At 32.9% G+C, this 14,626-nt stretch overlaps 1 protein-coding gene across 1 annotated transcript; it reads left to right on the forward strand.

Moving 5' to 3' along the window:
- Positions 1-10,635: 10,635 nt before the first annotated feature.
- On the forward strand, positions 10,636-14,058 carry LOC110823959 (ethylene-responsive transcription factor RAP2-7-like). The gene is made up of 9 exons (XM_022054468.2): positions 10,636-11,715; positions 11,819-11,844; positions 11,966-11,996; positions 12,110-12,197; positions 12,359-12,504; positions 12,792-12,874; positions 12,966-13,081; positions 13,470-13,565; positions 13,679-14,058. Exons 1-9 carry the CDS (start codon positions 11,126-11,128, stop codon positions 13,895-13,897), a joined length of 1,395 nt encoding a protein of 464 aa, XP_021910160.2. The 5' UTR covers positions 10,636-11,125; the 3' UTR covers positions 13,898-14,058.
- The last annotated feature ends 568 nt before the right edge of the window (positions 14,059-14,626 follow it).

A 14,626-nucleotide genomic window follows, 5' to 3' on the forward strand; every position in this document is an offset into this window, starting at 1 on the left:
CGACGACGACGGTCGATTTTTCTTTTGGCTGCCCTTTTTCTTCTTCTCTGGCGAGGTCAGGTGCAGCTTGGGATAGGATTTTTCGAGAAGCGACATTTAAATACCCTCCCCGTGTCGATCTGGATCATCCGTACAGAGACACGTGGCCCACTCTCAATTGTTGGATTGCTCTTATTTGGAGAATTAATATGAGTTGTATGATCATATTAAATCTGGTCATTCAATCACACCTGAAGAGAAAATAGATCTGGACAATCCGTGCACGCGGGAGGAGATCTGGACCATTGGACCTGCTGGCATGCGAATAACTCGCGTGGCTTCTCGCATGGACACGTGTCTGCGTGTCTGCCAGGCGGTGCACGACGATCAGCCACACTGCTGATGTGGTGATCCACGTGGCCAAATTTTAGTTATTTTCACTTTTACTATAGTTTTTTATATTTATTTTCAAATAGATTCTCCCATATTTCTACTTTATCTCTTATTTTTGAAAATATTTTTAAATACATCCAAAACACAATTTTCTTCAAACATTCAATTAAAAATAAGAGTAATTTTTTTTCTAATTTATATTATTATTATGATTTAATTATCCCTGGCCTAACTTTCGGACCTGGGTATTATGATTGTCCCCCCTTAAGAAAATTTGGTCTCTCAAATTTATCGCTCTCTCATTAGCCAGATAATTGAGGGTACTGAGCCCTAAAGTCTGATTGTAGCTCCCAAATGGCCTCGTCCTTCGAGTGATTCTGCCATTGGAGTTTAACGAAAAAAAATTTCTCTATTTCGAAGCACTCTGATCTTTCGGTCCAAAATACCAACCGTTACCTCCTCGTAGGATAGATCCTTTTAAAGTAGAAGTAGCTCATAAGACAAGACATATGAGGGGTTCAGATTGTATTTGCGTAGTATAGATACATGGAATACATTATGGACTCTGGATAATTTTGGAGGTAGTGCTAGTATGTATGAAGATATTCCAATCATTTCTAAAATCTTAAACGGTCCGATGAACCGGAGATGATAACTTCACCCTCTATCCAAACCAGCTGATACCCTTAAAGGGGGTGACCTTAAAGAATACTCGATCGCCCTTCTTAAATTTTAAATCTCTCATTCGAGTGTCTACATAACTTTTCTGCCGATTCTTAGCTGTATGGATGTTCTTTCTAATTTTAACTATCTTCACTGTGGTCTCATCTACAATGTCTGAGTCAATCAATTTTCTATCATCCACCTCTTCCCAACAGATCGGCAATCCACAGGGTCCGCTATACAATGTCTCATACGAAGCCATACTAATACTTACTTAATAATTGTTATTGTAGGCGAACTCTATCAGGGATAGGTGATCATCCAAATGCCATTCGAAATCTAGAACACAAGTCTTCAACATATCCTCTAGTGTACGAATGGTTCGTTTTGATTGTCCATATGTTTGAGCGTGAAATCCAGTGCTAAATGACAGTTTCATTTTCATTACTTTATGAAAACTTATCAAAACCTAAAAGGTGAACCTAGGGTCTTTGTCTGATACCACTGTCACCAGATCTCTATATTGTCTGACTATCTCTCATATATAGATTCTAGCTAACTTGTCCAATGGGTCGGTCACTCTGATGGCCAAGAAATGAGAGGCCTTGGTAAGTTAGTCAATAATTACCCATATTACATCATGCTTTGAGCGTGTACGCAATATTGTTACAAAATTTATAGTGATATTTTCACTCCAAGATAGGTAATAGTTGAAGTAACTTTTAGTCGCTAACTTTCCTGCTGTTTAGAATCCAAATCTTGATTTTTCTGATCTGAAATGGTTAAATAAAGGAGGTGATTTATACTAGCCCAGTAAGAATGTTAACACTTAACACCGATACAGGTATGGGAAAGCTTGAAATCAAATTCTGAAATGAAAGGCAAAAAAAAAAATTACCTCCCCGGTGCCGGCGGTGGCTTTGGTGCGGCAGCAATGACGGTCGGTTTTCATTCTGGTCGCCATTCTTCTTCTTCTCCGGCGAAGTTAAATGCGGCTAAGGTTAGAGTTTTTTGGGAATCGACGTTTAAATACCCTCCCCGTATCGATCTAGGCCGTTCATGTAGAGACACGTGGCCCACTCTCAACCGTTGGATCACTCTTATTTGAAAAATTAATCTGGGTCACACAATCGGATTAAATCTAGCCATTCGATCGCGTCTGAAGAAGAAACAGATATAGCCATCTGTGCCCACGGGATGAGATCTGGGCCATTGGATCTGCTGGCAGGCGGATCACCCACGTGGCTTCTCGCGCGTCTACCATGCGGTGTATGGCGACCAGCCGCGCTGCTGACGTGGCGGTCCACATGACCAAATTTTTATTATTTTCACTTTTTCTCCAATTTTTCATATTACTTTTCATATAAGTCATCTCTTATTTTTATTTTAACTCTAATTTTTGAAAATATTTTGAAATACATCCAAAACGTAATTTTTTTAAAAAAAATTCATTTAAAAATAAAAATTAAATTTTTTATAATTCACATTATTATTATGATTTAATTATTTCGGGCCTAAATTTTGGGTCCGGGTGTTATATAATAGGTTTAAAATTATCCATATAAAATTGAAACCAAGTAAGAAGAATTTAGTTTTACTTTTCGAATCGAAAGAATATTTTAGGCTTAATAACTAAGATTAACTAAAATATTTTTCAGTTTGAGTTGCTTGGTTTGAACCAAATAATATACACTTACCTTGAGTTCGGTCTAAAGTTTAATCCTATATGATATGAATAAAAATAGAAGACAAAAATTAATGTGAAAATTAAATAAAAAATAGAAATCTAATTTGAAACTAATTTTATATATAATTTGAATTAGATGATTTCAATAAATCATTCCTTAACAATTATAAATATAAAGTTTACAGTTATAAAATTAAAAACATGAAAAAATTAATTTAATTATAGATCAAACATAATTTTTTTACTAATTTAATTTACATATACCATAATTAAAATGTAACAACCCCGGAAATTTAGAATGGAATGTATATTAAAAATATCAAATGCGGAAGTGAAATCAAAAATTTGATTAATATCCTTTACACTAAAACCAAAAACGTGCTCACAATATAAAAGATCAAACTACCTAAAGGAGAAACTTGAAAGTAAAAGCTACATATATGGCTATGGAGTCTTTAGGCGTCCCATTCGTCGTCCTCCTGCGGAACTGGCTCGGGAACAAGGTCTTCCTAATCTGAAATGATTAAATAAGGAATGAGCTACACTAGCCCAGTAAAGACATTACGATATCTCACCGTCACGGAGGTAAAGGTGGGTAGAAAACACAAAAAGACCAATGGAGCATAATTTACAACAAAACCTTTTATCAATAATAAAATCTTTACCATTCACTTACCTCGGTGAAATTCATAAGTCAATATACGAAAACAATAACATCATCATCATCATGAAATCATATATAAACTGTATAACGTAATACTTATCAAGCCTTTCGTAATACAATCGTTACACAATATATTTTCCTCATTTACCAGCCCACTAGTATCCATGGGGATCCATAGGGGTCCCGCTACCCGTTAACCCTTAACACTTGAAATCATATTCCAGGGCCGTCCCCATACCCCGTCCGGTATGGGCGCCAAAACACATAAGATCTCCATACCCCGTCCGGTATGGGAGACCACAATCCCGGTAGGGTTCCCTACGGACCCGGTCTGTCCACCATCTCCCAGGATATCTAGTCAAGCTGACCACATTATACAATTACCCATTTACATAATCTTTTATTCTCTTTTTCGCTCAGTCAGCATTATCAATACACATACAAACAAGCAAGACGATAATTTCTGCCAAACAGATAACATACAGTATCAATATCCCAATCATTCAATCCATAATCAGTAAAATAGTAAAATATGCACACGAAACTATAAAATGAAAACATCAAACCTCATGCTGCATTTAAAACTGTAAAACAGGCCAAATAACAGTTAACCGACAAACACACTAGACTCGGGCTCCATTAGCGACCTTAAGCAATTTCACACATTCGTTGATTCATGAAATATCGTTTTATCATTTATTGAACTTTAAAACCGTGATAGGAAATAGGGTGAGGGGTCCTTACTCGTTTCGGAGTCCGAACACGGCTTCACAGTGCGCTTGCAGGCTGTCCCTAATTTTTCTTGAATTTTTTCCGGGAAACTGAAACGCACTACTGGTACCTGCACGTGTTCCAAAAAATCCCAAATTAGGCCTAGGGCCCCTTTCGGCGAATATCGCAACTCCGGCACGGCGGCTCCGCCGTGCTCTGGCGACGGCACCGCCGCAAGTGGCGGCGGTTCACCTCGGGTTGGCCGTTTTCGGTCGAATTCGGCCACACTCGCATTGGTTCCTGTGATAAAACAACCCTACGGCCCTCGGGGGGCCGAAAATTTACGGAAAACCGAAGCTTACCGGCGGCGGTGCTCTCGGGTGCGGCGACTCTCTGGTGAAGTTCGTGTTTTGGTGATTCGGCTCCGATCAACCTGTAGAGAAAAGAATGGTGATCACGGTGATATAAAAATTACATTAAACGGAGGCCGGGAAGGGCCTCATCGGAGGCAAAAACCGAGGAGGGGCGCGGCGGCGCCGCTGGCTTTCGGCCGTGTTTTTCGGCCGTTTGGCCAGGATTTTGGCTCCGATTTGGCCACTGGGGAAATCAGCGTGGAAAAACGAGTCGGGGATATGAAATTTACCTCGATCGGCGGTCGAAAATCTCCCCGGTGCGGCGGCGGGTGGCGGCGGCCGGCTCTGGTTCGTCTTCTCCGGCGAGGGCAGGCGGCTAGGGTTTTGTGGTCTGGTGTGGGGGTTCTATTTATATCCTTTTGCCTTTTGATCTTAGCCGTCCATTTTGATTTAATCTGGGCTGTCCGTTTTTTATTAAATCTGGGTCGTCCGTGCGATTAAATCTGGGTCGTCCGTGCGCGCGATTGATCTGGGCCGTCCGATCGCGCGCACGCGGATCGCCAACGTGGCCCGTCCCGGATCGACGTGGTCTTGCCACGTGGCAGGTCCCGGTTGGCCGGGACTGCTGACTGGGTCTGCTGACATGGCTGTTGACGTAGCCCCCCCTTTTTTTTTTTTTTTCTTCTCTTCTTCTTCAATTTCCCGGGCGCTACATAAAATGTACAATTGGAGTAGGAAACAAAATAAATTTTGAGCTAAATGTAATATTATGTCAATTTTTTTATTAAAAAAAATAAATTTAAGCAAAAAGCCGAGAATATTATCCGTCTTTTAGTTGACAAAAATGTTATAATGTGCATATTAATTTTACTAGATACTAAATCGCACTTATCTGAAACTTTATCATATACAACATTAAAAGTGAATATATATATATATATATGTGTGTGTGTGTGTATATATATATAAATTATAAAAATTTAACAAGTGTTTGAATTAAAAAAAAATAATGTAACCGGATTATTCATTGTGGGTTTGACCATTTTGAATTGATTCTACATTAGTGTCATGTATTCATGACATTTGTGTTACAAGTGTCAAAAATTAGATTATTAAAGTTAAGATTTATAAGATTATTCAATCCTCATACCCAAAGTCCAAACTACAGTTAATGCATTTCTTCATATCAAACAAATAACCCATGGCGATTGTCAATTAATTATAATGGAATCTTTCATTAGGAGGGATTTAATTTTAATTAATTAGTTAATTAATTAATTGTTGTTTGAGATAGAATATAGGAATTTCAATTTATTTATTTATTTATTTATTTTTTTGAATTGTCTTATCGTTTAAATGAGGGTGAACATGTAATTTCATAGGGTGAGGGTAAAAATGTAATTTCCAGGACCATACTAGTTGATGAAATACTCGTGGTCCCAAAATTAAACTCCAGGCAGATATCTATTATGGAGACTAAAGAGAACCAGTTTGCCTTTTGAGAGAGGAGAAGAGGCAGTTCTCTACTAACAATACCACACACGTGATCCAGAAAACTACCACCGTCTATGTACTCACACCCTAATATTTGTATTTTCCCACACGTGCAACCACCCTCCACCGTACGTACGATCAATTGCTTATCATGCACGTCAAATTTTAAATTTTGAAATTTTCAAAAAATCAAGTGTAATATATCACTCTCAATTAAAAAAAAAAAAAAAAACTCATACGATTTACTCGAAGCAAAATCTTGTGGTAATTCGCGTATACGGACTTTTAGTGCGAACGTAATACACCGCAAACTTTCTCTATCCTTTTTTTTTTTAATAAAGGAAAATATTTGTGAATTTTTAAGGAAAGGACAAATCCGTATAATAACACTTTCTCGTCGGTTTCTTTGTCTTTTTCCCCCGTGATTCATCTTCTACTCCTAAAATGGGAAAGGGCAAAAAAGAAGAAAAAAAAAAAAAGAAAAACCAAAAAATAATTTCATGATATTTTTATAAAAAGAAATAAATCACAAGTACGATTGTGATGTATAAAAAGAAATACACGTTGAGATTTTTTTGGGACCCACTTGCGGAGATAACGCATCCCCAGCCGTTGGATTTGATGAACATTTTCTTGTGGGGCCCCACCCAATTATATCGCCATTTAAGAAAATTGGGACAAAAGAAATTGACGGGTCGGTGTCGTTTTATTGGAAATGTCTATTTACGGCACAGTCAACAACTGTTACGAGGCACAATGATAGAGGGAAGATTACATGATTAAACGCCTGTAAGATACATGAGAGTACCAAGTACGATCATAACCACTCGTCTTGTTTGATTGCCACGTGCCGGTTTGTGATGGCGAATTGGTGATTTCACACGTGTTTTATACTTTGCCTTCGAATTTATATTATTTTTATTTAAATTTTTATAATATTATATTTATATTTCATGTAATTAAAATTTAAATTAAAAGACTCAGTGACATTTAAAAGATCGGTTGAGTTAAATTCTATATTATTATCTTTTAGTTTTTAATTTAAAATTATTAAGTTTGCTTATATTGAGATGTCTAAATAATTTATTATATAAAACATGAATGGAATATATACAGCTTAAAATGTATACACAATAGAATTAATAATGTATTTAATATGTTTACACAGTCGATTTTGTTTGTGTCTGCAATATTTGGTGACCGACCAAAAATGGAAGTAAAATTCATGATATTTTGATCTACAAGAGGAGCTTTTTGGTTGAAATTTTTGTTTGGCCTCACCGAAAAGATGGATAGATGTTGACAAAAAATTTCCCATGTGAATCTCAAGTAAAAGTTTAATGTTTTTTTCTTTTTTTTAAAAAAAAAAATAATAATAATAATAATAGTTGTAGACATTTGGTCAACTACAAAGTTTAATCTGCAACGTTCTGTCGACTATGTATATTTATATATTTAGGTATGTATGTATGTATATGTATACGTATATGTCCCTAATGTTGGACAAATGCCAACCTTAAAATAATAAACTACAAAGTATAAGTTTTGTAACAATTGTTTAACATTTCAAATACATGTTTGTTTATTTGTTTTCTTTTTCTTCTAAATGCACACAAAATATTTTGTAGACGAATAGTAAAAACTTGATTGAATTTTTAAAAGAAAATAAAATTTATTATTTCGAGAGAAAATGATGCATTTAGTATGTTGAAATATTATTTTTGATTAACCATCAAAATATCGTCATACTAATTTTTGTACATCAAATTCTTTTTTTTTTTTTATATATATGAGATAAATAATTTATATCAGATAGATAATTTACAAAAAAAAATTAAAATTTAACTGTAAGAAAATTAAACATTAAATTTAATTGAAGAATTAGTTATTTCTTATGAATAAACTGACATTTAGTATAATTAAATATTTAATTATTTAAAAAGATACTATATTTATTTAATGTTCATTTTATGAATACATATATAAAAATATTTTTGCGAATATCTAATAAAGTTTTTATTATAATATGTTTCTCTTATAATGATTGATATATATATATTATTTCATTAATACATGATTGTTTTACTTGTCACTTGGAATCGAGTTATTAAAAACTTTTAGAAGCCTTTTTAATATTTAGGAGTTAGAAGTTCTCTATGTAGCAAGTTGATGAGATCGGAATTACATATTTACACATTTTATATGCATTTAATCAATTCAAAATAAAGCTAGTACTGTATTCGTATTCGTAAAGCTGTAACATTGAATTTTGTTCAAGTCTATACAATTCTTTTCAATTTTTTTTTTTTAAATTTTAATTATTTAACATGTAAACTCAATCATAATTTATATAGTTAATACATAACTATATTAAATTATATATATATTCAAGTTTACAACTAAATTTTGTATTTCCACTTGTTAGTAAATTAGCAATGACGATACTATAACTTAAATTTGATTTTGATTTTGTTATTTTTTAATTTTAATTTTATATTTAATATCATTTTATTAAATTAAAATTTAAACTAAACTCAATTTAACAATACAAGATAAAAGTTGAATTATAATTTAAGAATTTAGGATTATATCAAAATAAAAAATTTACTTAGTAAAATTGGTAACTGGTACTCAAAATTTAAAAACAAATAATTAAATGTGATAGTTCTAATAATAATAGTTAATTAGTAATGTCCATCGTTATTCTTAACGAGATCACCACTAGTATCATGAGACTGGAATAAACGGATGTGATCATGAAAGACTCATTACTTGATTGGAACTAAATATGCTTATCTAAAGTGTTGGTATGCACACGGATATGGGCAATATCCAAACAAGTGGGTTATAGGAGAAAGTTAGCAAATTCATTCCACTTTCAAAAATCATCTTGATCGTCATAAAAAATGATTTAACCACTCCATAGGGATGTATGCTTACAAATAGCTTATAAGAGATATATCATCAACTAAAACTTCTTATAGAATTAGATAGAATTTTCATCCCCCATATACCCTAAGAGATCCGGTTTGAAAATTTTGATGTGATTTAAAAGATTTTTCTATCTAATAAAGTTATAGATCAAAAAATTATTGATATTATGTGATTCTAAATTAAAAAATTATCGGCCTTGAGAACCTGAACCCCAAATTATTGCGTTTTTATTAAGAGTTGTCAAGTAAATTTAGAAAAAAATTCGATTATGGGTACACCATACCAATTAATCTAATAAAAAAATAATTATTATATAGATATAATATTATAATACGTAATATATATTGGTGCAATTTTTTATTCAAAAATTTTAGTAGATTGTATAACAATGAAAATTTTGTTGTTTGGCAGCCTATGTTGACAAACATCTTTTAAGAAAATACTTAGAGACCAATTTGTAGATTTTCTTTTTCTTTTTTTTTTTTTGTTGGTGCTACCCAACAATAATGGAAATATTCAAATCTCGAAGCTTTTTTCAAATCAATAATTTTTTTTGTGGGGTCTCTTAATTTAAAGAAAGGGTACTCCATAAGTCTTTAAAGAAATTTGATCGGTTTATATGCTTTATAGTAGACACACACACACACACACATATATATATATATATATATGTATGTACGTACGTATGTATGTATGTGAATTGCCAAGCAATTATATTTTTTTTCATTTTAATTAGCCCTTATATTATATTCATTTTTCGTTCTTGCTTTTGTGTAGATTCATAGAGAAGCTAATAAGTAAATGTCTTCTTATATTGTATGAGGATGAGTTATACCAAATGAAAACTATGAAATTTTAAATTCCATATCTTTATAACCCAAAATATGGATGAGACTTTGTTAAAATTTTATTGTAATAAAAATATTAATTTTATTATTACATTTGGTATAAATATTTTAATTTATAAAACAGATTATTTGGTGGGCTAAAAAAAATATATTTGGATCACCAACTCATTAATTCCATTGGAAATTGTGATTACTCATGCTCAAGGAGTTATGACTCATAATTACAATTTTTTTGTTTTTATTTATTAATAGCAATCATATTTTTTTTTTACCAAAATATTAATTTTACTTTCACAAATAAATTTTTAATATTGAATTTGATATATTATAAATTAACAATTCAAATTTTTTGTTTAAAATTTAATAGTAGAAAATTCTAATGATAAATTATGATAATTTAATTATTTTGATTTTTTAATTATAATATATATTTTGTAAAAATACATTAAATAAAGTTTCAACTCAAATATGATAAAATTGAGAGGAATTGGTATGAAAAGTAAAAAAAAAAAAAACATAATTAGGATTTTTTTTCCCCAAAAATGGTAAAAAAGAAGCCACTAATTTAATCATCTCTCGTGATGTTTTTAGCAAAAGAGTCACTTGATTTCGAATGGACTTTACTTATTACCCATTAATTAATATTATCTAACAATCATATATTAATTTTTCATGATTAATGTAATGTAAAGGGTTAAATTTTTCTCTATTTGGGTAATCTTAAGAGTGTGTTTTAATTTAATTTAAGAATATTAATTACTAAATTAATAATTATATCAATTTTTTTTAATCTTAATTGAAAAATATTTAAGGTTTTAATTTTTAATTAAGTTTTAATTTTATATTGTATGGAAATGGAGGAAGTAGAATAATGACTGCCCCGGAATCAAGTGTAAACCTCCTTCACTGCTCACACGTCTCCGTCTCTTTTCTTTTCCTTTTTAGCTCTCCCTTTTCTCTGCCAGTTACTCTTACACCACACCAAACTTGTCCTTCTTCAACCTCTCTCTCTCTCTCTCTCTCTGTGTAATCCTACAGACCTTCTCTGCTCCATAAATTTCCATAGCAAACTTTCTTTCTCTCTCTCTCTCTCTCTCTGTCGCTCTCTATTTTCTCAGGTAGGAAACAAATCGTTATTCTCTTCTGGCTCGCCTCTCATCTCTCTATTCTTCAACGGAGAATTAATCAACTGCTGAGAAATCCATTTTCTCTTTTGCTTCCTTCATAAAATACCATATCTATTCAACTGGATTTCTCTGGTTTTTAATTTATTATTTATCCAGGCGTAAATGCTTTTTAGATCACCAACAGAATTGTTATTTATTCTCTGAAAGATCAACCAGAAAGAAATCAGGAAAAAGAAAAAGGACATATATTACATATATATATAGGAAGTATCATGTTGGATCTCAATCTTGATGTGCTTGTCGCGAGTGAATCTTCCTCCTGTGATAATCATCGGGAGGACGAGAAGACGATGACGGTGTTAGCAGAGCCGTACAAGTTAACTGCTGAAGCTAGAGCAGGTTCGGTCAGGACACAAATGGAGGAAGAATATTCCGGCACCTCCAACTCCTCCATAATCAACTCCCTCGACGAAGCTCCGACCAATGCCGGTGACGAGGACTACTCCAACAACACCGGCTCCGCTTTCATTTTTGACATCTTGATCAAGAGAGGAGTTGACGATGATGACGACAGAGACGAGAAATATCCGTCACCGGATTCTGTTACCCAGCAACTTTTTCCGGTCGCCGGAGAAAAAAGTGGTCCTGGAGTAGAGTTCGGGTTCGGGGTAGGGAGTTCGGTAAGGCTTGACCGTCAATGGCTCAATTTATCATGTGCTAAGGGTAGCGCGGAGGCAATTGAAGGGCAGAAAATTGTGCCTCAAAAGGTGAAGAAAAGCAGAAGAGGGCCAAGGTCTAGAAGCTCTCAGTACAGAGGAGTCACCTTCTACCGGCGAACAGGTCGCTGGGAATCACATATATGGTAATACACATAAAAATATATTCACCTATACATACATATATATTATACATTATTTATTTATTTTTCAATTATCTAATGCTTTTACTTAAATTGGTGTGTACAGGGATTGTGGGAAGCAAGTTTATTTAGGTAAATTATGATTTCTTTCGGATGATTTATATTTTTCATTTGATTTTTTTGCTAGAACTTCTTCATGGTTATTCAGATCAGAAAAATGAAGAGGTTTTTTTTTTTTCTTCTCTTTCTGCAGGTGGGTTTGACACTGCTCATGCTGCAGCAAGGTAAGGAGTTCATTTTCTTGTCAAATTAATTACTTAAATGCAAAAAAATTCGACTGAAAATCTTGGAATAACAATTCAGAATCTGAGCTTTTTTGTTATTATAATTTTTCCAGAGCATATGATCGAGCTGCTATCAAATTCCGAGGAGATGATGCCGATATCAATTTCAGTTTATCCGACTACAAAGACGAGATCAAACAGGTAAACAACATATAACAAGAGTAATTATTAGTCCAAATTAGATTTGCTGGAGTTCTTGTTGTAATTGAATCGGAGACAGGTAAACAACATATAACAAAGAGTAATTATTAGTCCAAGTAAGATTTTCTGGAATTCTTATTGTAATTGAATCTGACGTGCAGATGAGACACTTGAGTAAAGAAGAATTTGTTCACATTCTCCGTAGACAGAGCACCGGGTTTTCCCGAGGAAGTTCAAGATTCCGAGGTGTGACACTGCATAAATGCGGCCGTTGGGAGGCTAGAATTGGACAATTCCTTGGAAAGAAGTAAGAATCCATGAAACTGAAGTTATTTTATTTTAGTCCTTAGCAATCTAAGACACCTTTGTTTTCTAGTCTAGTTTGGTTTCTTATGATTTCTGTTAATTCTAGCTAATATTTTATCATTTAACAATCAAGTGAATATAATATAATACATACTAAAATACAACTTGACATTTATTGAGAAATGTTAAGAAGTTGTTTGTAATTAACCATATTAATTCTTCTGAAATGAATCCTAGAATCAAGATTGGTTTTGAATTTAAAACTGTAATTCCGGTTTTTGAATTCAGTGCTTACGACATGGCAGCCACTAAGTGTAATGGAAGAGAAGCAGTAACCAATTTTGAGCAAAGTAACTTCAAAATTAATGGAGGTAGTAAAATTGGTTTTCTTATATATGCTACATTCATTCAATTTCCTTTTCATAAATTTTCGGTGTCTTAAATTCGATGAGTTGGTTGCAGGAAGTGGCCAGAACCTCGACCTAAGCCTTGGAATTTCTCTTACTCCAAGTAGGAGAGAAAATGTGGGGGATTTGCAGGCTTGTAGCAGTGAAACACCCTTGAAAGGGATGTCACTGGTAAAGTTCCAATTAACATTTCTTTTGAGTTTATTTGTGTTTTATAACTACATGGGTTTCTGTATAAAATTATGAAAACCTCAACTTTCAATAATTAAATTTCTAAAATCAAATCTCAACAGTTTGATTGATCCAAAGAAAAATATAGGCTTGCCTGTATGGTTTGACTTTCTTGAACCTTAAACCTTAGGGTTTTTTTTTTTTTTTTTTTTTTTTTTTAAATTTTTTTTATGTTTTTTTTTTTAATTGTATCTTAAATGGGCTCCTACATGTAAGTTTAAAGGTAAACAAATTAATTTTTTAGTTAATTTAGTAACCTAGAGTGAAAATTTATATGCATAAACATATATGTTATGATTGATTGCTCATAATTTTTCTTCTTGGACAGCTTGAGACTTCTGCTTCTGCATATCTTGGTGGGCAACAACCAAATCCTAATACTTTATTGTCTGGGATGTATCCTGTTTCATCACCAAACCTCAGGGTACTTAAATTTATTTCATTTTTAATTCTAGTCTTTTTCCTCTCTCTCTCTCTCTCTCTCTCTTCTTTTGCAGTTAATTAAAAAATAAAAATAACAAATTTCATACTCGACAGGAACAAACCGGAGAGAGGGCAATAGAAGCAGCTTCATCGATGAGATCTTCGTTGTCGTGGACATGGCAAAGCAATGGGAATGTTGGTCAAATGCCTATTTTGAATATAGCAGCATCATCAGGATTCTCTTCTACTGCTACCCTTCAACAAAAGATACACTATAACAATAACAATCCTACCCAAAATCTCTGCCTTGTCAACCATCAAAAATTCTCATAATTCCAGTTTTGGTGCATGAATGGTGCTGTATTTTAGAAAGTTAGGTGAGGTAGAATTTATGGTAAAGTAGCAGCTTGTATTTACTTCAGAGTGTCTATATACATATATATATATATATATATTAAGTTTTGAAGCATATATAGACCCATATATAGTTGGTATTTTATGAGGAACTATTTTTTGCACATATTATTTGAAATTCCATGATAATTTAGGTCAACAAGAGTTGCACAATTTCTATATGATTTTTATTTGAAGTTTAGTACAAATATTTAAGACTTATCTGTATCACTCTTTTTTAAAATCAGGTTACAATTTAAACCTTCTAAAACTACAACAATCAAATTGAGTTAGCTCTCAACAAACTTATTATATTTTTAAACAAAATAAATATTTTGTAATAAGCAAGTAATAATCATAATGATTACAAATAATAATCAACTTAGCACTTGATTATTAAAAAATAAATCAACCCACCAGTAGAATGAGGAACCTTATCAAAGTTATACATACATACATATATATATATATATATATATATATAAGTGGAAGAAGATATTGGTGGACAAAGTTGCAATCAACCTCCGTTGGGTGTTGTCTTGTTACATCACAATCATCAGATTTTTTGTATCATATGAAATTGTTCAAATGTGAGAGAAATTTGACACCAATTGCTGGTTTAGTCCAACAATCAATCCTTTGGCTATATGCTTGTTACTTTCACCTCTA

Source organism: Carica papaya, chromosome 2 (genome assembly GCF_054855325.1).
Source record: "Carica papaya isolate Zhongbai chromosome 2, ASM5485532v1, whole genome shotgun sequence".
Lineage (NCBI taxonomy): Eukaryota > Viridiplantae > Streptophyta > Magnoliopsida > Brassicales > Caricaceae > Carica > Carica papaya.

Excerpts from the sequence above, each read along its gene's own strand:
- LOC110823959 (XM_022054468.2), top strand. The coding sequence starts at position 11,126 with ATGTTGGATCTCAATCTTGATGTGCTTGTCGCGAGTGAATCTTCCTCC. Across the intron at positions 11,845-11,965 it reads TGGGAAGCAAGTTTATTTAG|GTGGGTTTGACACTGCTCAT; the intron begins GTAAATTATGAT and ends CTCTTTCTGCAG. Across the intron at positions 12,505-12,791 it reads GGACAATTCCTTGGAAAGAA|TGCTTACGACATGGCAGCCA; the intron begins GTAAGAATCCAT and ends TTTTGAATTCAG.